At 51.1% G+C, this 24,163-nt stretch overlaps 1 protein-coding gene across 7 annotated transcripts in view; it reads right to left on the bottom strand.

The window, feature by feature from the left end:
• AMPD3 (adenosine monophosphate deaminase 3) overlaps window positions 1-24,163 on the bottom strand; it is a 141,205-nt gene that overhangs the window by 3,441 nt on the left and 113,601 nt on the right. For all 7 annotated transcript variants that reach the window (XM_063710653.1, XM_019036681.4, XM_055355446.2 and 4 more), the window contains 11 exons: window positions 23,270-23,432; window positions 20,455-20,674; window positions 18,143-18,272; window positions 11,974-12,168; window positions 10,488-10,619; window positions 9,785-9,948; window positions 8,566-8,692; window positions 5,242-5,405; window positions 3,894-4,014; window positions 2,589-2,762; window positions 750-860 (listed from right to left, as the gene is read on the bottom strand). In XM_063710653.1, coding sequence (XP_063566723.1) covers window positions 750-860; window positions 2,589-2,762; window positions 3,894-4,014; window positions 5,242-5,405; window positions 8,566-8,692; window positions 9,785-9,948; window positions 10,488-10,619; window positions 11,974-12,168; window positions 18,143-18,272; window positions 20,455-20,674; window positions 23,270-23,432 — 1,701 coding nt within the window. The remainder of the gene's footprint in view (window positions 1-749; window positions 861-2,588; window positions 2,763-3,893; window positions 4,015-5,241; window positions 5,406-8,565; window positions 8,693-9,784; window positions 9,949-10,487; window positions 10,620-11,973; window positions 12,169-18,142; window positions 18,273-20,454; window positions 20,675-23,269; window positions 23,433-24,163) is intronic.

Below are 24,163 nucleotides of genomic sequence, written 5' to 3'. Positions count from 1 at the left end.
GAGAAGGAGGTAAGACTCTAAGAAGTCCCTCCTGAGAGCTGACAAGGACAACGTTCCTGGGGAGGGCCAATCCAAGGCACCACACTGCTCATGAAAAGAATCTTAAGCCTTTAACTCTGCTGCATCATCATCCGACAAGCACAGCCCCTAATGCAACCTCTTCCCAACCAGTGACATCACCCAGGGAGGTGTCGGGGGACCTAACGTACATCAGAACATGGGTCTCAGTGCCAGCTCCTCATCAGGCTTTTTAAAAAATGACAGATGTCTGAGTCCCATAGTCTAGATTTTTATTCAGTCTAGATACTGTTCATCTATTCCAGAAATATTGAGCGCCTGCTATGTGCCAGGGACTATCTAGGGCCCGGGGATATAATTCTGAACAAGCCTCTGCTCTCACAGAGCTTACATGCTAGAGGGAAAGACAGAAAAACACATAACTAAACATCAGCAGGAATAAATGGTATGGAGAAAAAATGATTAAGGGGATAGAGAATAATAGCAAGTGTGTGGCTATTTCAGAATGGGCGATCAGGGAAGGCCTCTCCAAGGAGGCGTAGAGGTCTGAGAAGGGTGAGGAAGCAGCCATGAAAACACAGGAGGCTGCCGCGTCTTCTCTCCCTGTGCCTGAGTGTCTCAGAGGCCCTGCCTGCTGTGTTCATCACAGATCCCCAGTGCCTGGAAGGCTCCTGGCACACAGCAGGCAGCCTTCCCAGGAGGGACACAGGCAGCACCGTCACACTCCATACCTGATGCGAGAGGCCGCTCTGCAGCACGCTGTTCCTGGCGATCTCACACAGGTCGCAGGTGCTCAGCTTCCACACTTGAGCTGCAATGGCATATTCTTCCATAAGTGCTTCCTAGACCCTCCCCCAAAGCATGTGGATTAGACGGAGGCTATCCATGTCAATCGTTCACACATGTCCAAAGCTAACAACATCAGACACTGCGGGTTTAACTTTTCCTCACTAAATGGCACCTGGATCATCAAACATCACACCTTCAAAGCCTAAGATCTTTTCTTCTGTAAAATCACGGGTTATCAAAGAGAGATCTAAAATCACGCCTCCACATTTATTCATTGACCAGCACTGAGACCTCGTGTTGAAGCCCTGTGCCAGTCATCAGGGATGGCAGTCTCTGCTCTCCTGTGACAAGCCCTCTAGTCATGCCACATTTAGCACTTGCCCTCTAGCTTTTCTTCTTAACACACTATTTTCTTAAGTTTGCGATAGATAGATAGATGATAGATAGATAGATAGATGATAGATAGATAGATGATAGATAGATAGATAGATGATAGATAGATAGATAGATGATAGATAGATAGATAGATAGATAGATAGATAGATAGATAGATAGATAGATAGATAGAGTAAAGTACTAAAAGCAGAGATGAAACATCAAAAAAAAATGAGAAGTGATCATAGGATAAGTGGTAAAATGGTGTAATCCCAGAATGATCTGGGTTTGAGCTGTGGTTTTGCTTCCCTTCTGGGATGTGAAGTGTCTATTCATCACAAGCCGTCTGTGACCTCTTCCCCACCCCACTGCCGCTGTAGCCTAGAGCAATAGTTCTCGAAGTACAGGTCAAGGACCCCTGAGGGTCCTAAGACCTTTTGAAAGGTCTTGTCTTTTCCAATTATGTATTTTCATGAGGCAAGATTTCTATTTTTACATATTTTGATTAAAAACAAATTGAATGCAGAAGTGGCTAGAAGAGTCCTGCTGACTTCCATTAAGACATTAAAGAGGCTTAAAAATGCAAAACAAAGGCAGGGGAAACTTACTTTTCAGAAAAAAAATCATTATTATGTAACATTTCATTGGTTTATTGATGTGGTTTTTAAATGAGATAATAAATATTTTAAAATTTCTTATTCATTTCTAACATAAATATCAGTAGATATAACCCACATAAACAACAGGTCTTTGAAAGCTTCAATTCTTAAGAGTATAAAGGGGTCCAGAGACCAAGAGGTTGGAGAACCTCTGTCCTAAAAGACTCTGGTGCTTCTGTTTTTGTTAAGCAATGGCTGGTCTTGTCGACACCATCAAAACATGCTGGGTACACTTGCGGCTAGTCCCCATGCATGACACCACCGTTAGCTTCCTCTTTTATTTTCCCAGAGACCCAAAGTGTAGAAATTATAATAGCATTGATTTAAAAAGTAGCAACCATTTTGAATATATGCAGACACTATGTTAGACCCTTTGATTCACTATCTTCATGAATCCTTACAGGGTAGGGACAGAGAAAATTTTATCTCCATTTTACAGATGAAGAAGAACTTGATCCAGAAATCTAATAACTTTACCAAGGTCACAGAGCTCATAAATGTCAAAGAAAGAGAAAATAGAGGAAGGCAAAGATACTAAATTGTGCCTTTGAGGGTTCAAGAACCCCAAAGAAAGGGCTCCTGGATGGCACAATTTTCCCCCAACAGTGGCTTCCTTCCTGCCTTCACTGGGCCACCAACCCCACCCCAAAAGCAGAACTAAGCCATGGGCTCAGGTTCCTGAAATGGGAGGACAGGCTAGGACTGGTGCCTACTGAGGCACTACTGTCCTCACCCCAAAGTCCTTACCTTCGTGTAGTGGAACTGCATGGGGTCATCAGTGGAAAGAGAAACATGCAGTCCCTTGTGCAGGAATTCCCTCAGAGGGTTCTTGGAATATTCGAGGAACAAGCTGTTGTTGCTAAGAGGAGACATGGCAATGGGGATCTGAGCAAGGTAGTAGAGATACTGCAATACCGGACTCTGCAAAAGAACCACCGAACTCATGTGACAAGTGCCAGAGAGGGGAGAAGGGAAAAGGGAAGGGAGAAAGGAAGGGAAGAAGCATTCACCAGTGGAAACCAGGGGTCTGAACCATGTCTGCCCAAGTCCTCAACCCGAGTTCCTCGAAGCCAGGACACTCAGACCCACTCTCCCCTTCCCCACTGTTCATCTCATTCCTACATTGCATGCCAGCCCTCCCTGGTGCCTCTACCCACTGTTGGAAGTGCTCATTCTTGCTCCAAACTGGAGGCAAGGCTCAGGGCAGGAAGCGCAGCCCACTCCAGCCTACACCTTCAGCTCCTTTCTCCTAGGCATGGACCCAGTCTAGAAGATGCCCCCCTCTAGCTGTTTTATTGCTTTGACTGCAAACAGCCAGGTTGAGACTATAAACACTCCAGCTCCTGGGAGATGATCCCTGAAGGGATGGGAGGGGTGGACCTGCCCAGGATAGAGCGGTTTTCTACTGTAGCACCCACCCCATCCAAAAATGTGACCCATGGTTACACCTCACCGGGATCAGGGAAAGGGAGCATTTTGATCAAACATCGTGCCAATGGAAAGTGATCCAAAATACGGAGAAGACTGTATGCACAGAGCTCAAGGGTACACCAGTGAAAAGGTGGATGGACTCTGTGCCCAACTAGTGAGGACTGGTTGAGTCAATTACAGACAAAGTGGCAGACCCTTCATCCAACAACAGCCTTTGGAAAAAGGAGCATAGATATTACGTTGCAGCATCAAAAAATGCTTGTCATACAACAGTAAGGGACAAGGCAGGAACCAAATTCTGTGTTCATTATGATAATAAACACATTAAAAATATGCTGTGGATAAAAGATGGAAATTAGATATACTAAAAAGCTAATAATGACTATTTCTATTAATGTAATAGCGTAAGGGCTGGCTTTTTTTCCATTTCTCCAGTTTTTGGAAAATCAAAATTGTGATGAGTTTGATTATATTACTTTCATAATTAAAAATAAAACCAAGATAAGGACAGACATCCCAGCCCAGAAGAGGGCCCAGCCTTCTGGCCTCACTGGTTGAGCCTCCCAGGAGCCCAGGGCAGGGCAGTCACTCAGGACGGGCTCCCGAGAGTGACCTGGTTACCTTCTTGAGGAGCAGCCCGTGGGAAATGTTGTCAGCAGTGAGGAAGGCAGACACCAGGTGGGTGATGGAGCCGGCTTCCCCACAGTGCGGCCGGAACAGGAACGTGCTCAGGCCGCGCTCCCTGTAAGAGAAGGGGTTTCCGAATCAGGAAGGCCCCCTCCCCGGTTGGCTCTGCCTGGGGCCTGCAGCCACAGCTCAGGGCCAGCTCCGGGGGGAATGACCACCCATGGTCAGCTGTGCTGACCCAGTGCACCCTGGAAACTACCCCTCCTAAAATGCAGAGGTCCAGGCCCCGGGGCCCCTTAGAACCAAGAAGCATCACCTCTACGGGCAGAGAGTGGGCCTCGCAGTAGAAAGAGACCCTGCTATGCCCTCCAGCCACTCTCCTGAATTCCTCTCCCGGCCTTGTGTCCCGCATTCGTAGAACTCCAGAGCAGGGAAGGCCATGAGAAACCACAGAGTCTGACCTCTGTGTTATGGAAATGGGCAAACCAAGGCCCGGAGAGTGAAGTCTATGTTCCATGCCACTGAACAGGTCAGTAGCAAAGCCAGAACCAGAGCCCCCATCTCCAAAATCTCAGCCCAGGACTGCCTCCACCCTGCCAGGCCATTTCTTTCAATCAGGACCCCATTCGAAACCTCCACACCCACCAACTAGCACCAGTTTAGGCTGAGCTAGAGAGACCCCAGGGCCCAGCAGGGAAAAGTGGGATGCAAGACTTGTAGGGAAGGGAATGGCTCAGTGTCCTGCTGCCCTGGGCAGCTAACTCCTGGCCACGTGTGCCTCGTCTGTGTGCATATTGGTAGGAGCCTCTGCCTGTAAGGGCATGCATGGATTTAGTCTGTTTTGTTCCCCGTTATTTGTCCAGTGCCCAGGGCAATGCCTATCTATCGCATGCCAGATGCAGTGATTTGCTGAACGAAAATATGCACGTGTGGACATTGTTGGTGTGGCAGTAAGTGAACGTGCATGTGTGATAGCATGTCCTATGCTTCCATTATCTCAGGGATGTACAGGTACACATGGAGTGTGCCCTGGTGTGTGTACATATAAATGTGTGGACACGTGTGGACTGTGGCTGCATTGCATACTGTACATGACATATGTCTGTACTGGCATGTGTGTTATGGTGGGCATGTTTGCATGTGTGTGATCATGTGGAGACATGCCTCATATAGCAGGCTGGAAAGTGCTGTGTGTTTTGAGGTGTGTGGGCACATGGACATGCGTGTTGGTTCAGGTGCACACGGACACAAGGATCACATGTATGTGTGTGTGCATGTGTCGTGCATGCGTGCATGTACTAACACATGAACCCAAGCATGTGCGAGGGCAGGCCTCACGCACCTGCGGAGGTTGTTGAGCACCATGATGTTGGCATACATGTAGTACAGGTAGTAGCTGTAGGGTGGGTTCTGCTCACTGGTCCAGACGTCCGGGTTTGGGCTCTTGTCGGAAAACATGTGGTCGCTGTGCTTGGACTCATCATCCACGCTGTCAAACCCCGTCACCTGGGCAGGAGAGGTCCTGAGCACCAGGCCAAGGCAGGACCAGGACTCAGCCTCGGTTCAGCCTCCCAGAGCTCATAGCTGCCAGAGGCCTGTGGGTCTGGGCCCCTCAGGTTCACACCTCAGCTGGGGACCCCTTGGCCTGCCTGAGGCCATATTCCTCCCAGGGATGAAAAGTGGGTACGACACCAAGGTCTGCCCCTTCGGAGCTTCCATAGGTACTCTGGAGGTGAGACAGGAGAGTGCCAAGCCCCTGTGTGGTGGTGGTGACAGTGGAGGAAACTGCCAAGCCAGGTGAAGGGCAAAGCAGCCATGGCCACCACCTGCCCCTCTGCTATGCCGAGGCCAGCCTGCAGGGAGGAGTGGCCATTGCCATCAGCAGCAGTGACAAGCTATGAGGGAAAAGGGTCCTAGTACACATCACGCATCAAGCCCTGCTCAAAGCACTTTACTCACGTCAGTTAATTCATATTCAGAGCAACCCAGGAGGGAGGGGTTGGCTGCCAGCCCCATTTTACAATTGAGCAAACCAGGGCCAAAGCAATTAAGAAAGTTGCTCAAGAAACCAGGTTTGGCCAGACATGGTGGCTCATGCCTGTAATCCTAGCACTTTGGGAGGAGGAGACGGGCAGATCACGAGGTCAGGAGTTCGAGGCCAGCCTGCCCAACATGGTGAAACCCCGTCTCTAGTAAAAAAAAAAATACAAAAATTAGCTGGCATGGTGGCGTGCACCTGTAATCTCAGCTACTCAGAAGGCTAAGGCAGAAGAATCGCTTGAACCCCGGAGGTGGAGGTTGCAGTGAGCCGAGATTGCACCAGCCTGGGTGACAGAGCAAGACTCCATCTAAAAAAAACAAAAAACAAACAAACAAAAAAAACAGGTTCTGGGCTCTGGGTCTGCACTCTTTGGGGCTGTAGGTAGAGAATACTCCAGGGCATGTCCAGGTGTGGCCAGGAGAAACCCGCCAGCTGCCTCACAGACAGATAAGAGGGTCCTTGCTGGGCTAAGCCATGGCTCCTGGGAGGCAGCTCTGCTCTCCAGTCCCCACTGGGAGCTGCCCTCTGAGATGGGCCTGAGTAGCCTCAGGAAACCCCCACCCTTCCACTGCAGTTCTACCTTGGCTGGGACCCCTGGGGGGCTGCTCCTGAGTCACTGGAGCCTTCTGGCTGATCCCAGGGGTCATCCCCAACGAAGAACACATGCATGGAGGGTACGGGCTCTCAGCGCACAGGGGAGGCTTGCTACCAGGCCACGGCAGTGCTTTGCAAAGGGGCCTCTGAATAGCAGATGGGAGAAAGAGACTGTCCCCCTTAATCCACAACTGGCCCAAACTGGAGGGCTCCCAGCCCACGCCCCAGGCCCCAGCCAGGTCTGCTGGCCTCTCCTGTTCCTATGGGGGCAGCAAAGGCCCAGAGGAGCAAGGCAGCTTGGCCAGAATCTTCCGTGTCACAGAGGCCTGTGTGTCAAAGGAAATGACAGGGTCCCTGCTATGACCCTAAGCACTCCCTAGACGGGTTTGGGGGGCCAGGGAGGACCTTGAGCTCTGCTCTGTGCTCACTAGCTCCATACTTCACCCGAACTTTCTGGGGCCTGGCATGGGGATAATTTCAGCCCCTCTTCAGAGCTCTATCCAGCTGAAGCAGGGCCTCACCACTGCATCTCCCACAGCCTCAGGTGCAAAATACGTTGTCTCCTCCTCCTGCTCCTCCTCCTCCTCCCCATACCTGCTCTTCCTCCATTGCTGGCAGCAACCTTCGAACAGCACACCATCCATGCTCCTGCAAAGCCAGGCACCTGGGAGGCATCCTAGACTCCCCCCAGTGCCTCCTTCAGTCTCTGTCCAGGTCCTGCCAGGTGTACGCCCACCGCTTCTCGCCAAGCCCCACACTTTGTGCAGAGTCCCTGCGCTGCCACACCTCAGAGACGCAAGCTGGTAGCTGCTGTGCACCTTACTATTCTCACTTGGGAGGCAACGTAGAATAGGGGTTCAGGGTACATCACTGGAGTCAGCCTGCCTGGAAACGCATTCCAGCTCTGCCACTTTTAGCTTTATGATCTGTTTTAATTTCCTTGTGTGTCAATTGAAGCTAGCAGCTTCACAGGGCTTTGGTGAGGATTAAATGAGATAATCCAGGGAGAGCACTCAACACCGTGTCCAACACGCACCAAGCACATAATAATTCCGCTTACTGTTAACAACAAAATGGTGATAGTAATGGGGTAATTGTGAGGCTTAGGTGAGATCACGTTGTGGCGTCTGACCAGGCCAGGCAGAAGCACGCACGAGTGTGAGCTATTTCCGCTGGGTCAAGCTCCCCTCCTGTCTCCAGGCAGGCCCCTGACTCTCACCCCTGCCCCCATCTCCAGCTACCTTCTCTTCTGGGCCATCTCCACACAACAGCCAGAATATGTTTGTCTAAAACATAAATTTGATGATGTCCCTCAGCTTGTCCAATCACTTTCTGGGCACACAGACTCAATTCTTCCCCCATGCCCCAGCCCTCGGGCTCCCCGCTGTGCCTCTCCCTGTAGAAAGTCATCCATCACCAGGCACTGGCCTGTATCACCATCTGATACCCCCTCGATTCCAGGCATCCGGAGGGTGGGACCGGCTCCCGCCCCCTCCCCCTCCCCCTCCCTCCCTGGTTAAGCCTCTCCCAGACTGCTCCTCTCCTTCTCCTACAACTAACTGAATCTGGAAGGGAAATATACTTTAGGGGCTTGTACTTAATCACACATGGTGTGAGGACCTTTGTTGCTAGGTAAAGCAGGTGAATTGAAGTGTTTGCATTTCTAAAAAAAAAAACCTGAGGCTGCTGCTTGGTGCTGCCGGGGGCTAGATCCAGCCTTTCCAGCCCCACCTGGCAGGAACCGAGTTCCCAGTCTTTGCCCACTGTTGCCTGCCCTGCTGGGGGAAAGGCCTACCCCAAGACCACCACCCCCATCCCCCCCACACCCACTGACTCCCAGAGCTGCCCCTGAGGAGAAGGGGACTTTTTAGAAATCTAGCTTCTTGGGGCTGGTGACCCCATGCCTGGAACACAGGTGGCAGGACCTGAGATACCATCGTGAAGGGCAGGAGCAAACCTGACCCAGCTCACAGCGAATCCATTCCTGCCTCTGCCACTATGAGCCCTGCCTAGGGCACCACCCACACTTACATATTTAAGGAAGAGGTGAAGCTCTCGATGATCTTGGGGGTTGATAGTGGCCTTGAAAAGGGGCAGGAAGATGTTCTCCAGCATCTTCCCAAAGTTTGGCAGCAGCTTCTTTGACCTAAATATGTCACTGGGGGACAGCAAAGACTTGCTTGTCAGGTGGATCCAACAGCCTGCTGCCCTGTCAGAGACCAGCCCCAGTCACTTCCTCAGGCACCCTGTGTCCCCATCAAACACCCAGAATCAAGTCAGATGGGACCTGAAAACAGATCCCTCCTCTGTCCTCCTCTCCCAGCAATGTCTGCAATATTCTGCCTTGGTTTGCAAGCTCCACACCTACCCATGCCCATCAGAGCACTTTCTCAAGCCAGAAGCCACTAGGAATGGGATGGTGGCATGCTGGCTGACCAAGAGGCTGAGATATGAATCCTCAAATTCCCAGTGACCCAAACATTCTGTTACTCAGCTCTGTTTCCCTAAACCACATACCCCAGCCCATCCTGGAGCCATCGGCTCCACCCTGGCCAGCCGCCTGGAGAGGACAGCAGCCGTCTGAGTGACATCCAGGGAGAGGCCAGCAATGTAGACCACTACAGCTCTCCCCCATACCCTGGGGCTCACCAAAAGGACAATCCATCCTCAACCCACAATGAGAAGAAGGCGGGGGTAGTAGTTCCCCCAAGGCCTTTGCACATCTATATTTTTCAAAGATCAAGAGTTCTAGTGTCAGCTGGATGCAGTGGCTCACACCTGTAATCCCAGCATTTTGGGAGGCTGAGGCAGGTGGATCACGAGGTGAGGAGTTCAAGACCAGCCTGGCCAAGATGGTGAAACCCCGTCTCTACTAAAAATATAAAAATTGGCCAGACGTGATGGCGGGTGCCTGTAATCCCAGCTACTCGGGAGGCTGAGGCAAAGAATTGCTTGAACCAGGGAGGTGGAGGTTGCAGTGAGCCTAGATCATGCCACTGCACTCAGAGCCTGGGTGACAGAGTGAGACTGTCTCAAAAAAAAAAAAAAAAAAAAAAAAAAAAAAAAAGAGCTCTAGTGTCATGCAGACATCTTTTTCATCACTCCTTCTATGGAAAAATCCCTGGAAAGGACAAGTGTAAGCTGGCACCAGAACAGGCCCTACCCCTCAGGAGTGCAGACTCAGCAGCCCATGAGGGACAGATTGTCACCTCTGTAGGGCACAGGGTAGACAGCGGGCCACCTCACTTACTAAATCCGGGGCACCTGGATGATCCAGCGCATGTTGGGAGAGTAGACCTTGTGCTGGATGAACCAGCGGGCCAGGTTGGGCCACTCCTCAGGACTGCGGCCGTAGATGGAGAGCCGTGGCTCTGAGTACTGGTACTTGCTCTCCTCCAGCTCCCGGGCAACCTCCTGGCACAAGAAGAGCTTGGGTCAGCCCCAGTGCATCCCAGCTACATGGGAGACTCTCACTCTCCGTCACCAGCAGGGTCCTGTTGCTCCCCCAGCCACCTTGCTCCCAGGCTGGAAGCACTGATCCAAATCCCCAGGGCGGCCTGCTCCTGTAAGCTCTTGTTCCACTTTAGTAGAGGCCCCATCTGGTGAGGAAGGCCTTGGGTCTGCAGAACCAGGCCACAGCAGAAGCGTCTCCACACGGAGCTCATCTGCACCCAGCTAGGTTCAGGCTGCAGAGACACGAAAGCCAGGCCAGGTGCTGTGAGCTTGGCCAAGGTGGATACCCTTCCCTCCTCTTTCCTGCAGTTGGCACATGCAGCACTGCCTGGAGCAGGCAGCCAGACCACAGCACTGGGCACCTGGGCACCTCACCCTTCCCTGAGCTGATGGTAGACAGAGGGAGGGGAAGGGGCCGGGGGCACACAGGGCCCCCACTCTCTGAAGGCAGATGTTGGCAGGCACCTGAGAGGCCTCAGAGAGACTGAGGGTTCACTCACCTTGACCATCCGAGCAAAGTACTCTCCTCCCAGATAGTTTTCAGTTTTCAAATACAGGTCACGCAGCTCACTGGCCCCCACAGGGTTGTATTTGGAGTTGAACTTGTCAAAGCGGTGGAATGTCTGCCGGCCCTGAGGGGGAGACCACACCAATCAACGCATCGTTCTGCAGCCACCATGCACGTTCCCCTCTCTAGACCTTTACGAGGCGGCCTTCTGTATGGCCACACCGAAAGACATCTTCTATGTCAATTCTTGCATGAAACCTTAGAAACTCCTGAGCACCAGGACCATGGATCCTCACTCGGTCAGCTTGGGATCCTTTGGCAAGGCCCCCTGTGAAGGAACAGCAGAGGCCCCACCTGCAAGTTACCACAGCTCGGCTCAGGACATGGCTGACTTAGTGAGCAGAGAGGCTGCACCACTGAATAACAGAACATTCCCTATCGCTACTCACATTTTGTAAAGCATTTTCTCCACATTATATCATTCAATGTTTTGTTTAACAAAAGTTTTTTTTGTTCTAATAAAGCATGTACAACACAATGTTTACCATTTCAACCATTTTTAACTGTACAGTTCCAGTGGCTTTAAGTACATTGACATTGTTGTGCAACCATCACCACTAACCATTTCCAGAACTTTTTTATCATCCCAAACAAACTCTATACCCACTAAACACTAACTTCCCATACCTTCCTCTCCCCAGCCCCTGGTAGCTTCTACTCTCCTTTCTGTTTCTATGAATTTGCCTATTCTAGGGACCTTATATCAGTGGAATCATATGCTATTTGTCCTTTTGTGTCTGGCTTCGATTTAGTATAATCTTTTGAAAAGTCCATTCATGGTTGTTGCATGTACAGTATTTGACTCCCTTTTATGGCTGAATGATATTCCGTTGTATGGATGTACCACATTTTGTTTACCCATTCATCTGTTGATGAACACCGGCTGTTTCTATCTGTTGGCTGCTATGAATAATACTGCTATGAACATTGGTATGTGAGTATCTGCTCAAGTTCCTGCTTTCAGTTCTTTTGGGTATATACCTAGAAATGAATTGCTGAGGCATAGGTAATTCTATACTTAACTTTTTTAGGAACTACCATACTGTTTTCCATAGCAGTTACACCATCATTTAGTGTTTTAATATTTTTTTAAGTTAATAAGGCACATGGCTGTCACCATTTTATAGGCAAGGAAATAAAGGCTTCCGTGAGTTGCCTAAGGGCACAAAACTCCTAAGTGGCAGGAGTGGGATTAGTGCTTAGACCTGTCAGGCCCCAAGCCACACACCCTCTTTCCCTGTCCCATGGCTGCCCCAGACCTGTTATTCTCTGAGGCCGCATGACCTCTCAGTCAGATAGAAGAGAAAGCTGCTTCCGTAGCACCTCCCCGCAAGCACAATCACAGTGGCTTTCCAGGGGGCTGAGTCCCCAGCCAGGGCTGCTGTCTGCTGGCGGCACTGGAGCAGAAGCTCACTCACCGCGTGGACATCCAGTGAGTCCACAGTGAGGTCGTAGGGGTCCATGTGCAGGCTGTCAAACACCTGCTGCAGGGTGATCTTCCGGCCCCGCTTCTCTGCCACAGTCCTGTCAGGCTCCGTCTGGTATGTGTGCTTGATGAAGCGCAGCAGATGCTTTTGGTTCATGCAGGCGGCCGCATGGATGTGTGTGTCCACCTGGAACACAGCGCCCACCAGGCCCTGAGTCAGGCCACCTCCCCTAGCAACAAGAGTTAAGACATCCAACCCTCAATGTACACAGAACCCCAGCACCTCATGGGCCATTGGGGCAGCCCCACCAGTGCCTGGATCCCACCCCCCATTTCTCCTCCAGACTTCGGAACTGGTATCCCTCCCTTTCAGCCTTGCTGCGCATTCCATCTCCTTACAGCACCAGGAAATCTTTTTAAAATGCAGATTGGATCAGGCCATTCCCCAGTTAACAAATGACCTATGTATGGGCCCATCAGCCTCAAGATAAAGCCCAAGCACCTTGACCTGGGATTCCAGGCTTATTTCAAGCCTTAACTCTCGCCTTGCCACTGCCCCATTCTGTGCTGCAGCCGTGACAAACCACTTATGGGTACACAACACACCAAGTACACTGCATCCCTTTGCCCACGTGTTTCTTCAGTCTGGAATGCCCTCCTTTCTCTCCACCATCTCATCCACCTAGAAATTTCCCACAACCTCCTCCATTTGGGAGCCAACCTTGTTCCTCCAAGCACAACTGAATGCTCTTTCCCTTGCCCAACCTCAAAACCTGGCACAGGCATCCCATTGTTGTGCAGAGCCTCCCGATCACTCTAACGTTTGTGTGTCTACTCTTTCACTAGACTGGGAGCTCCTCAAGGACAAAGGCCATGTTTGATGCCTCTAAGTCTTCAGCACCTACCCCAGAGCCTAGTACAAAGTCGAACCAATGGATGAATGAATGAACAAATTAACAGGTACGACAGGTTCTCACAGTTTTAGTGATAACCCTGAGGGCCCATCAAATCCCACTCTTCCCATTGATCCCTCTCAGAACCCTCAGAGCATTCCCAAAGCAAACCTCCAAGTGGGAATGAATGACAAGAACAGACACTAAAGGCCAACCCTCCAAACACACCCTTCCTTGACTAGTTACACCTCACCCAAACTCCAGGGCATCCAAGTCCCAAGAAGAAGCCACTCTACTGGAAGCCGCTCTACTGACCCTAAGCCAACATATGGACTCAAGCTGTGGGGCCCAAGGCCAAAGATCTTAGAGCAAATCCTAAGAAGCAGAAATGAACAGTCAGCTTAGACTTCTCCCCACATTCCAGGGAAAGGCAGTTTTTTGCAGAAGGCACCTTTGCAGAAGGAGCCCAGCAAGGTCTCAAAACACCTCATGGGATTTCTCATGTCCTCTATATCACGCTAAGTCCTGTGATACCAGACCGACCCCTTGCATCTCTGTCCTCTCCTTTTCAGCCTCCTTAGTCAGCTCATCCTCACTACCAGACCTCTTAATAATGGAATTTCTTGATGCCTGGTCCTGGGCCCTCTTGTCCTCTCACTATAAACTCTCTCCAAAGGTGATCTGTTCCATTTCTGTGCATTTAATTATTTTCCTTATACCAATTCCCAAATTTATGTCACCAGCCAAAAGCTCCAGAACTGTACATACTACTGCCTTCTTGACATCTCTATCTAGATAACCCAAAGGCAGTTCAAATTTAATATATCCAAAAGTGGACTCTCCATCTCTGACCCCAGCCCAAACCTGATTGTCTCCCAGATTCTGGAATCCCAGGAAATGGTGTGTCCTGAATCCAGCTGGTCATGCTGAAAAACTGGGAGTCATCCTTGGCCTTCCTACTACTCCCTTCCCTCAGTGAGTCTCATCAGTTCTACCTTCCAAATGGATGTCAAATCCATACAATATTCTCCAACCTCACTGCCACCACGGGAGTTCAAGCCTGCATGTTCTCAGGCCTGAATTCACAGTGACCTCCTAACTGGTCTTGTTCCTTTTTCTTGTGCTCTGGTTCAATTCATTCTCCATACACAGAAGCTAGAAGGGATTTTTTAAATGTAATTTGATTCTGTTACTGAACCCTCTTCATTAATCTTAGGATGAGGGCTCTGCTAATATTGCCTGGATCCTACCCATCTCCCCAACCCCTCATCCCCAGTCTGCCTTTTCACTGTGCTTCACTCACAGGACAACCACAAGCCCTAAGGAAATGAAGCCCCAGCTAAGCTGAGGGATGGCCTCAAGTCACTATGGGTAAACTGACTCCCCCTCCCTGAGCACAAGGGACCTACAGGAGCTCCCGAGGAGGACGACAGCAGCCTCAAGGCCAGGCTGCTGACAGCCATTAGACCACACTCTGGAGCTACTGCTGCGGCCGACTGGGCGCTCAGCCCAGGCTGGGGTGAGGAGGCGGCTGACCTCAGGGCAGGGAATGCTGTCCATGGCTGGCTGAGCATCTCCAAGTAATGCCAAACCAGATATTTGATCCATTGGACCTCTGTGAGCATTATGCCAGCCAGCCCATGTCGTTAGCCACAGCACTCACTCATCAGCGTCCTTCCTGCCATTAATCTTGCCATTCTTACCAGAAAGACAGACCACTGGACATTGGGGAAACAAAGCAAAGCAGAAAACTAAAACATCCCCAAAGCCCAGGCTCCTCAGAGATGAGGCTGGGGCTCACGTGGGATGCACAAAAGAAGGTCAGCCTGGCTCAGCTCAGCTGGACACAGCTTGGTACAACGACCTCAGCATGACTCAGCGGATTCTGGGCTTTCTGGTCCTGTCCTCTGGCTTACCAATGACACACCACAGGGGGGTCAGCCTGTCCTTATCCCCATGAGTCACAAGATAAATGAGGAAAACAACTGGACGATCCAGGAAGCACCCCATCCAAACTTCAGAACTCAAGGGTGATTATTTTAGGAACAAAATAATTGAAGGTCATTGGAGGTCAGTGTTTTCAGTTCACCAGAGGATCCACGTGCATTCCCCATGTTCACCTAAGACCTCAGATGTAAACAAAGAGCAGAGTTTCCAGACCTGGGACCTAAGCCAACATTGACCATTTCCATACCCATGGCAGGCATCAATAATCGAACACAGCACCCTTTTCACTAAGCTTTAGGGGTGGCCCCTAATTGGTCAGGTTTGGCACAGAAGGTAAAACCTATTTGCTATTCTTAATATGACACTTAAACCACAGTGGATGTCACCTACTTCTACCCAATTCCCAAGCAGCAAACACACTCAGCTCTTCTGTCTTGCTTCTGCATAGAAAACAAGTGTCTCAGTCACACAGTCCTGCTGGCTGGGCCTCAGGGTGTCTCAGCCCTTCACCTGCTGCAGTGTGACAGGTGCCTTCACAGATACCACCCACACAGATCCACGGCCACGTCACAGCTCCTGCCTCAGACCACAGCCCTTGTCTGCCCCAGGGACACCAATAGCCACTTTAGACATACGGAGGCCATCATCCAGCCCATTCTGGATTTTAGAAAGCAGCTCTCCTCCCCATGGTAGAGGCTATGAGAGTGCTATCAAGGCCGGGTGTGGTGACTCACGCCTGTAATCTCAGCACTTTGGGAGGCCAAGGCAGGCAGATCACCTGAGGCTGGGAGTTCGGGGCCAGCCTGGGCAATATGGCAAAACCCCATCTCTACTAAAAATACAAAAATTAGCCAGGAGTGGTGCCAGGCACCTATAATCCCAGCTACTCGGGAGGCTGAGGCAGGAGAATCACTTGAACCCAGGAGGCTGAGGTTGCAGTGAGCTGAGATTGTACCACTGCACTCCAGCCTGGGCAACAAGAGCAAAACTTCATCTCAAAAAAAAAAAAGAGAGACAGAGTGCTATCAAGTAGGCAGCACCCAGGGGCGGGCACAGACCTGACTCATAGCAGACCTGCACCCATGTTTATGGACTGACTATGGTGCCTAAGAACAGGCCACTGGGTCATAGATATCAAGGTCATCTCTGTCCAGAGAAAACGTTAACCCCAAGACTGCAGGAGAACCCTGGGGATAGGCTCTGATTTGTTACCCTGGCCCCACGCCAGGACTGTTTCTCATGTTGTGGCCAGAGAGCAGCTGGTAGACCCAGGAACACCCACTGGGGCCCCACCTTAGAAGCAAACAGTGTCAGTGCCAGCACAGCCAGCGAGGACACCTTGGCCCCAGGCAGCAGGAAGCAGGTAAGCCCAGAGCATTCACGTACGCTCAGGGCAGGGCTGCATCGGGCTGGGCAAGGCGTTTCTTTGAACACGGGCCTGGGCATGTGCTAGGCGTGTGAAGTTCTTTGGGCAGGGCTGAGAGGAGTTCACACAGTGATGGAGGCATCCACCTGTCTGAACACCTAAGCCTCACAGAGAAGGAACAAATGGTGCTTGAAGGTGAAAATGCCAGGGTGCCCACGTAAGTGGTGTCTAAAACACCTTTCACTTCTGCCTGGAAATCCCCAAGACACTTCTGTAAGCCTCTCAGGGCACATGAGCTGAAGCCAAACTCTCACTTCTTAAAGCTCTTGATCCCATCCAAGTGGGAGTCTGTGTTGGACCCCTGGCGTGTAACAGAAGTGGTCTTAGGGCCTCCAGGTAGGGTCTTCCATCTGCATTGCTGATATGCTCCCAGCCAGGGGGTCAGGGAGGCTGGAGCTGGGCTTTCCCAGAGGAGCCACATCCTCCCCTGGCCTACCCTCCCTTATCGAAGCTGACCCCAAAAAGAAGAAGTCCCCAAGAGGTTCCCAGCTGGGACAGAGCTCCTGTGGAGATGGCAACCCCACTGTGACTCCACCCAGCTTTGGCCATCCCTCCTCCAAGCAAAGCCTGATCCCGACTCTTCCCCCAGGAGCTTCTCTCCCAGCTCGCCACCACACCCCGGCCCACCTCCCTGCCTTCTGTGGGAAACCCACAGCCCCTGCATGATCCAGGACCTCCCCACATCTCTGCAGCCTTACTCTCCCCACAGCCCGCTGCTCCCCGCTCCCAATGCCTGAGCTCCAACCACACCGCACTGCTTGCAGTTATGTCAACGCACTGTTCTGACTCTCTCATACCATCCCTCCCTCCTGACATTTGCACATCACGTGCCTCTACCTGGAATGCCACCACTTCCATTCCCCTACCACACCCTCTGCCTGGAAAGCTCCTACTCACTCTAAGTCAGCTCAGTTCTGGCCTCTCCCTCAAAGCCACCTCGTTGACAGGAAGTGACTCTTGCTCACCATCAAACACCACCTGCCTAGCACTGACCCTGTGCCTCACTGCACAGCGCTTCAGCAAAAGAGAATGGAAAGGCTAGGGCCACGATCATTTAACCTTCACTCCTACCGCAGTTGCAGCCCCTGCAGGCGGAGACTGCCAGGAGCCCCGGACAAGGCTGCCATCCCCTTGATGGGAGAAGAGAGGCAGAGATCTGAGCATATCAGAGGCTTTTCTTTAAATCCACATGATCCCGAAGGATGCAAAACCACAAACTCCCATCTCCAGAGAGATCTTTTTTTTTTTTCAGGGAATTTAAATTTTATTTTATTTACTTATTTATTTTACTTTAAGTTCCAGGATACATGTGCAGAATGTGCAGGTTTGTTACATAGGTAAATGTGTGCCATGGTGGTTTGCTGCACCTATCAACCCGTCACCTAGGTATTAAGCCCAGCTGGAAGCCATCATCCTCAGCAAACTAACACAGGAAGAGAAAACCAAACACCGCATGTTCTCACTTATAAGGGAGCTGAACAATGAGAACACATGGACACAAGGAGGGGACCAAAGAGATCTTAACAGCTGTGTCTTTCTTTGATGACTCTAATACATCCCCTACCTTAAAAGTAGGCTGTGCTCAACTTTTATGACCAATTAATAGGCTGTGCCCTATTTTCCAAGGAAGAGGGCACATCCCAACAGATATACAATGCAGACAAATGTTTCCACCTAGAGTGATTCAAGTGCTGTCTGAGGCCCAGCCTGACACAAATGCAGCTCACCCATCTTCCTTCTGCACATATGCTTCATACCCCTCTGGCCACGAAGGCCGCCCTTAGCAAGGAGCCCTGAAGTTCTCACAGGGGACAAGCCTCAGACTGGCTCAGGGCATCCCATGGGCTGGGAGGGGGACCGGGTGAGGCAGCTGTGAACACTCGCCCCTAACGCACCTTTCTCACGTTATAGAAGTCCCGGTGGGGGTTACTCTTCAACTCTTTGAACTCAGACATTTCGTTTAACATCTCATGAAGGCTGAACTTGGATTCCAGAAAGTTCAGTCGCCGGTGACAATAGGTTTTCCTGCAAGTTGGAGATGGGGAGAGACCATAGTTGAGTCGCATCGAGCTCTCCAGTTTGGAGGCCTCCAGCATCTGCAGGGGCCAACCCTGGCTGGAAGGGTCAGGAGGGAGCAGGGCGGAATGAGGAGGTTCTGGCTTTCTACAGACCCTGCTGAACTGTTGAGTCATATCCACAAGTCAGTGGAGAGTCAGGAGATGGGGCAGTAGCAGGCCAGCTCTGGGACCTCATACAGGTGTTTTGACTTCTTGTTTATGTGTTTAGGGAATTAACTGCAAGCCTCCATTTCCCATGAGTAAATATCAGGTGGTAACACCCAAGGCTGAAGTAAGGGTTAAACTGGTTTATGCCTGGGAAAGGGCCTGACTCCAAGCAGAGTGGATGCTCAGTGGAAGTCTCCCTCCTTCATCCCCTCCTTTCCTTCCTCTTTTCTATCCTCAGCCACTTGTCATTCCTTGAAGAAGGAGTTTGTTGCCCAGAGGATTGATAACACAGTCAAACTATAAGGCATGACCTGCCCACCTTGGGTTGCAGAGGAACCAGCCCCCTAACCTAATGGCCATGGCCCAAGGATCTCTCAACTCTGAGGCTTCACAAGAGGAGGATATTTTGCATCATGGGCAGATTGGGACTGTAGGGATATTTGTTACCGAGACAGAAATCTCTGTAAGGACTGATGCCCCCAGATTCCCACCAACTCAGAGAAGGGGCCCATGATTTATCAGCCAGCAAAGGCCTTTGGGGATGGGGGTGCTCACTGCTGTGGCCAACTGCCAGCCCACACACAGCCCAGGTGCCTAGCCACACACCTGCATCCACAGCCGCATGGAACCTTCGACCACAATTCATGCTACCCTGCTTCCTCAGGCCCCCAAAACAAACAGCAGCTTCCTTGGCATCTAATCACGTAGACTTCCATAAGAGCATCTGCCGGCACTGCAACAGCACAGTCATCCATCTGCCCAGACAAGCCCCAGAGTGGACGGAGCACAGGACAGCCTCAGAGTCGGAAGGGAGTTTAAAGGCCATCTCACTCAGTCTCTCTCCCTAGGCAGGATCCTCACAGCCTCCCAGATGGGACAGCCACTACTTGCACACCTGGCTGAGGACAGCCTCTGAGGAACCGCCCCTGCCCTTCCCATGCCTTAGTTCTGCCCTCAGATCAGGGAGGACTAAGAATCATGCTGCCCATCCACATTGGGCTCACTATGCTACTTTGGAGACTGGCATCACAAGATTCCCAGAAAACAAGAGAGAAGGTCCTCAGGAGTGACTAGCACCTCCTCTCACCCAGACTCCCATTCCCAGCACAGCCACTCTGAGGCTCACAGAGTCCAGGTATTACTGATCAGCCTAAGTACCCACCAAGAAGTGAGGAGCCAAATTCAGAAAGATGGCTGCCCACCAGGTTAGCTGGAGCCAAGCCCATGAGCATCATGGTGCATCATGCCCATGAGCAAAGTTCCCCAGGCTCCCTGCATGCTCCCCTCCAGAAACCCAGAAAACTCAAGGCCTGAAGCAATGTCTTCATCACTCCTCACCAAATAGTTATGCTCTGGGCTGGTAACTCTCTGCAAGGCTGCTGTCCTGCCTGGGGAGAGGGATGACAGCCATTCAGAAGCACCCAGGTAGCCACCAGCAAGCAGCGGCTCCACACTATGCATGCAGAAGGGACAGGGAGGCCAGTCACAGTGGCTTACACTTGTAATCCCAGCACTTTGGGAGGCTGAGTTGGGTGCACTACCTGAGCTCTGGAGTTTGAGACCAGCCTAGGCAACATGGCAAAACCCCTGTCTCTACTAAAAATATAAAAAATTAGCCATGGTGGCACGTGCCTGTAGTCCCAGCTACTCAGGAGGCTGAGGCAAGAGAATCACTTCAACCCAGGAGGCAGAGGTTGCAGTGAACCAAGATCGCACCACTGCACCCCAGCCTGGGCAACAGAGCAAGATGCTGCCTCAAAAACAAAAGGGGGGACAGGGAGTACCAAGTCAAAGGCTATGCCAGCTTATGAAGGAAAACTGTTGCAGAAACCCGCAAAGCACTGAGGAAAGGAGAAACCGCGCTCTTTCTGGGATGCTTTAAGTACAGGGGACCCCAGGGCAGAGGGGTGAGGCCTTTCTCATCTCCTTCCTACAGAACAGCACCTGTGCAAAGACAGGCAGCCGCGGAGAAGCTAGCTTACGTGGGGCCATCGGTGATGAGAGCCAGGACGTGGCTCATGTCCACCGTGTAGGTCTCCAGGTCGGGGTAGGGTAGGCTGTGCGGCTCCTGGCGCTCCAGCATCTTCTTGTTATCATACACGAAGAGGATGCCCCCCTGCATGTGGACCAAGTAATCCAGGTTGGGGGGTGCATCATCCAGGCAGTAGGGGTCTTCCTGGGGCAGTGGAGGAGGGTGGAAGTCTGCAAAACAGGATTGAGGGATGGCAAAGTGCCCCTGACCTTGTAAGCACACATGGGCTCAAAAGACACGGAGGCCTGCGCTGGCCTTCCTGCCCAAAATCCAACCCCACGCCGGCCCCACATGTCATATGCTCTTCCCTGCTTCCTTTTGTCTCGTCAGCACTTACCACCATGTCAAACCATGTCACTTCTTTATCTCAGATATGATGTCTTCTCCACTCCAATAGAAACTCCATGCAGGCAGAGACTTTAATTTGTGCTGTTCACTGCTGAGTGTCTAGAACAGTCCCTGGCACATGGCTAGCACTTCAACAATTTTTTAAAATTTAACTGAAATGGGCTTCATTTTCCTCGGCACTTCAGAGATCCCAGGAATATTAAAAAGAGCAGCGGTGTCTTCTCCCAGGAAGAGAACAGATTGCACCTGGACTACCCAGTGGAAATAACTGTCCCGAGCCCAGGCCAGCTGAGGGGCTAGATAAAGAAGCCACTCCCTCCCCAAAGGAGCAAAGGATCGGGAACTTGTCAACCCCAGAGCGGAGAATGCCAATGATAAAGCCATCTGCCCCCAACCACTATAGGTTAAGGTTAGAATTAGCCAACAGGAGGTAGAAAACTCCTCTATGCAATTTCCCTGCTGTGAGACTTTCAGCTAACTCCTTTACCTCTCTGAGCCTATCTGCTCTGAAGATAACACCCCCTGCCTTAACACGCTGCTGTGAGGGTTGCAATAGTGTGTATAGGAAAATTCTTCATAAACAGTAATGCACTACAAATAATGAATTATAGGATATTATTCTTATTATTCTCATAATTAGTTTTCCTGACTCTTGATAAACTCTGTCCCTGGCCAAGGAGTGTATTGATGCTAAATATCAGTAGAGCTGGAGGCTTCAACTCCATGCAGCTCAGCTGGCACCATCCAGGATCAGCTGTCCAGCTGCCAGCATAGGCAGGAGCAAACCTCAAGATCTGCATCAAAGGAAGCTGCCAAGGCAGAGTGACCTGCCTGGGCATCCTCCATCTGTGCTTGGAAGGAACAGACCATCCCTAGAGCACATGTGAGGAGCCACAGAGGGGCTGATGCAGGCAGAGCTGGAGAGGGGAATGCCCCATCAGGCACGGCCACAGGCCAGCTCAGGAGGCCCTAATGCAATGCAGTGGTCTGTGAGATGCAGGCAGTTCAAGGCCCGGGTGAAGCTACAGCCTGTATGTTTGGAAGTTGCTCCTCTTCCCCATACTCATGCCCAGAACACAGGGGTCCTCTGTCCATGTAAAGTACACATTTGACAGTCATTTCTGTCTGTCTTTGCCAAAACTGGGGTGGTAGGACCCACTTCCCTCAGATAGGGAAATGGGCCCAAAGGGCTGAGATTTACCTAGGGCCCCAGATGCTCAAAGTACAGGACTTGAAATTCAAGGAAGCCAGAGACTGGGGCAACTTGGCACCACCAGCTACCCCCAGAGGCAGCCAGGGTCCCAGGCATTGATGGAGACCACCAGGCCCTTATGTGTCCCCCACGACCAACTTTCAGGAGTGGGGTTTCCTACTGTCCTCATTACTGCCTCTACTGCTCCTAGGTTCTTCATGGCAAGGCTTCGTGAGGAAACCACCCAGCCCTCTCCGATCTCCCCTTCCCTGAACTCGGCAGCATAAATGTAGCTACCATTTATTGAACACTCACTAGATGCCAGAACTGAACTAAGTACTTCACATGCATTCTCCTGTTTAATCCTCACGACAGCCCTGGGAGATAGGTATTATTTGCATTTCCATTTACAGATTACATTTTACAAAGTGAGGCTTAGAGAAATATCTTTCCCCAAATCCCAAGAAATTGACAGAGCCCAGATACAAATGCAGGTGTGTTTGACACCAGAGCCTACATGTCTTCCCAGGGAACATGCCCTGTGTTCCTACTCCCACCCCGATCCACCCTACCACCAATTTGGCATTTACTGTGTGATTGTGTTCTTTTAAATATGCCACATAAGGCCAGGCGCAGTGGCTCACATCTATAATCCCAGCACTTTGGGAGGCCAAGGCAGGAGGATCACTTGAGCCCAGGAGTTTAAGACCAGCCTGGGCAACATGGTAAGACTCCCATCTCTACAAAACATAATAAGATATATATTTTTTTAATTAGCTGGGTATGGCGGTGTGTGCCTTTGATCCCAGCTACTTGAGAGGCTGAGGTGGTAGGATTGCTTGAGCCCAGGAGATTGAGGCTGCAGTGAGCCATGATTGCACCACTGCATGCCAGCCTGAGCAACAGAGCAAGACCCATCTCAAAAAAAAAGAAAAAAAAATTCCCACATGAGACTCCCTGTCTCCCTGGTGGACTCCGAAGAACAAGGACTGTCTTTCACATCTCCGTCTTGACTTCAACAGTTCAGCTCTGCAGAGGCTAGGCATACAGTACACATAGAATCAATCCTTGGGGGAACCATCAAACATCAGTGTGGGAGAAGCCAATGAAAGAACACTGTCATTTTAAAATACTATCAGGGGAAATAGATCGAGCCAGAAAAAAGCCCTGACTAGCTCTCGGTCTGCCCACACTTGGGACCCAACCTCCAGCCAGAGCTCCATACCTGGAAGGCCCTCTTCCGGAGGTGCAGTATCCGCCCGCGGATGACCCAGGTACTGGGATGTGATCCGCGGGAAGCGGTGGTAGGCGAGCCGCGCATACTTCTCCCGGATCATTAGGGCCTTGGCCAGACTCTTGGCTGCCTGCTCATAGTCCTCCAAAGTGATCTGCAGAAGGGAGGCAGGCAGGAAAGGGTTCACGCAGCAGGCCTGAGACTGCCATCCTTGGAAAGATGTGCTTGCAAGATTGGCCCTTGCCTGGTATCTGGGAACCTAGATTTCAGGAGGGTTCTCACCACTCCTTGACCAATAAGAGTGGTTCATTGCACCTAAACTATTTGTACAAACAATATGGTTTATGTTGGACACCTGCTTTCCTTCTGGAGCCTGGAATTTGAGATGTGCTATGCAGACATGTGACCAGCCCCAGTGAAAACCCTGGGCGCCGAATCTCTAATGAGCTTCCCTGGTAAACAACACTTCCCACATGTGCTGTCACAATGTGATGCTGGAGGTATTTGGTATGTTCTGATGACTCTGCTGGGAGAGGACCTTGGAAGCTTGCACCTCGTATCCTCCATGTATCGCTCCCTTTGCTGATTTGCTCTGTATCCTTTCACTGTAATAAATCAAAGCTGTAAGTACAGCTATATGCTGAGTCCTGTGAGTCCTCCTGGTGAATCATCCAACCTGGAGTGGTCTTGGAGACCCCCAACACAGGAGACACAGGAGGAGTTAGGGTCGTTGGAAGACAGACGAGTGCTCCAGCCTGCACACCCGGAAGCTGGCCTCACATGCAGCTAATTAAGCCAAAAGTCTGTTTTTGTACCAGGCCCATGAAGGGACAAAGCCTGAGTCCTATCCCTGAAGGCGATGAGCACCGTCATTTTCAGTTGAGA

Source organism: Gorilla gorilla, chromosome 9, assembly GCF_029281585.2.
Source record: "Gorilla gorilla gorilla isolate KB3781 chromosome 9, NHGRI_mGorGor1-v2.1_pri, whole genome shotgun sequence".
Lineage (NCBI taxonomy): Eukaryota > Metazoa > Chordata > Mammalia > Primates > Hominidae > Gorilla > Gorilla gorilla.
Note: the sequence above shows the minus strand (reverse complement) of the source record. Positions and strands in the feature narration are given on the sequence as shown.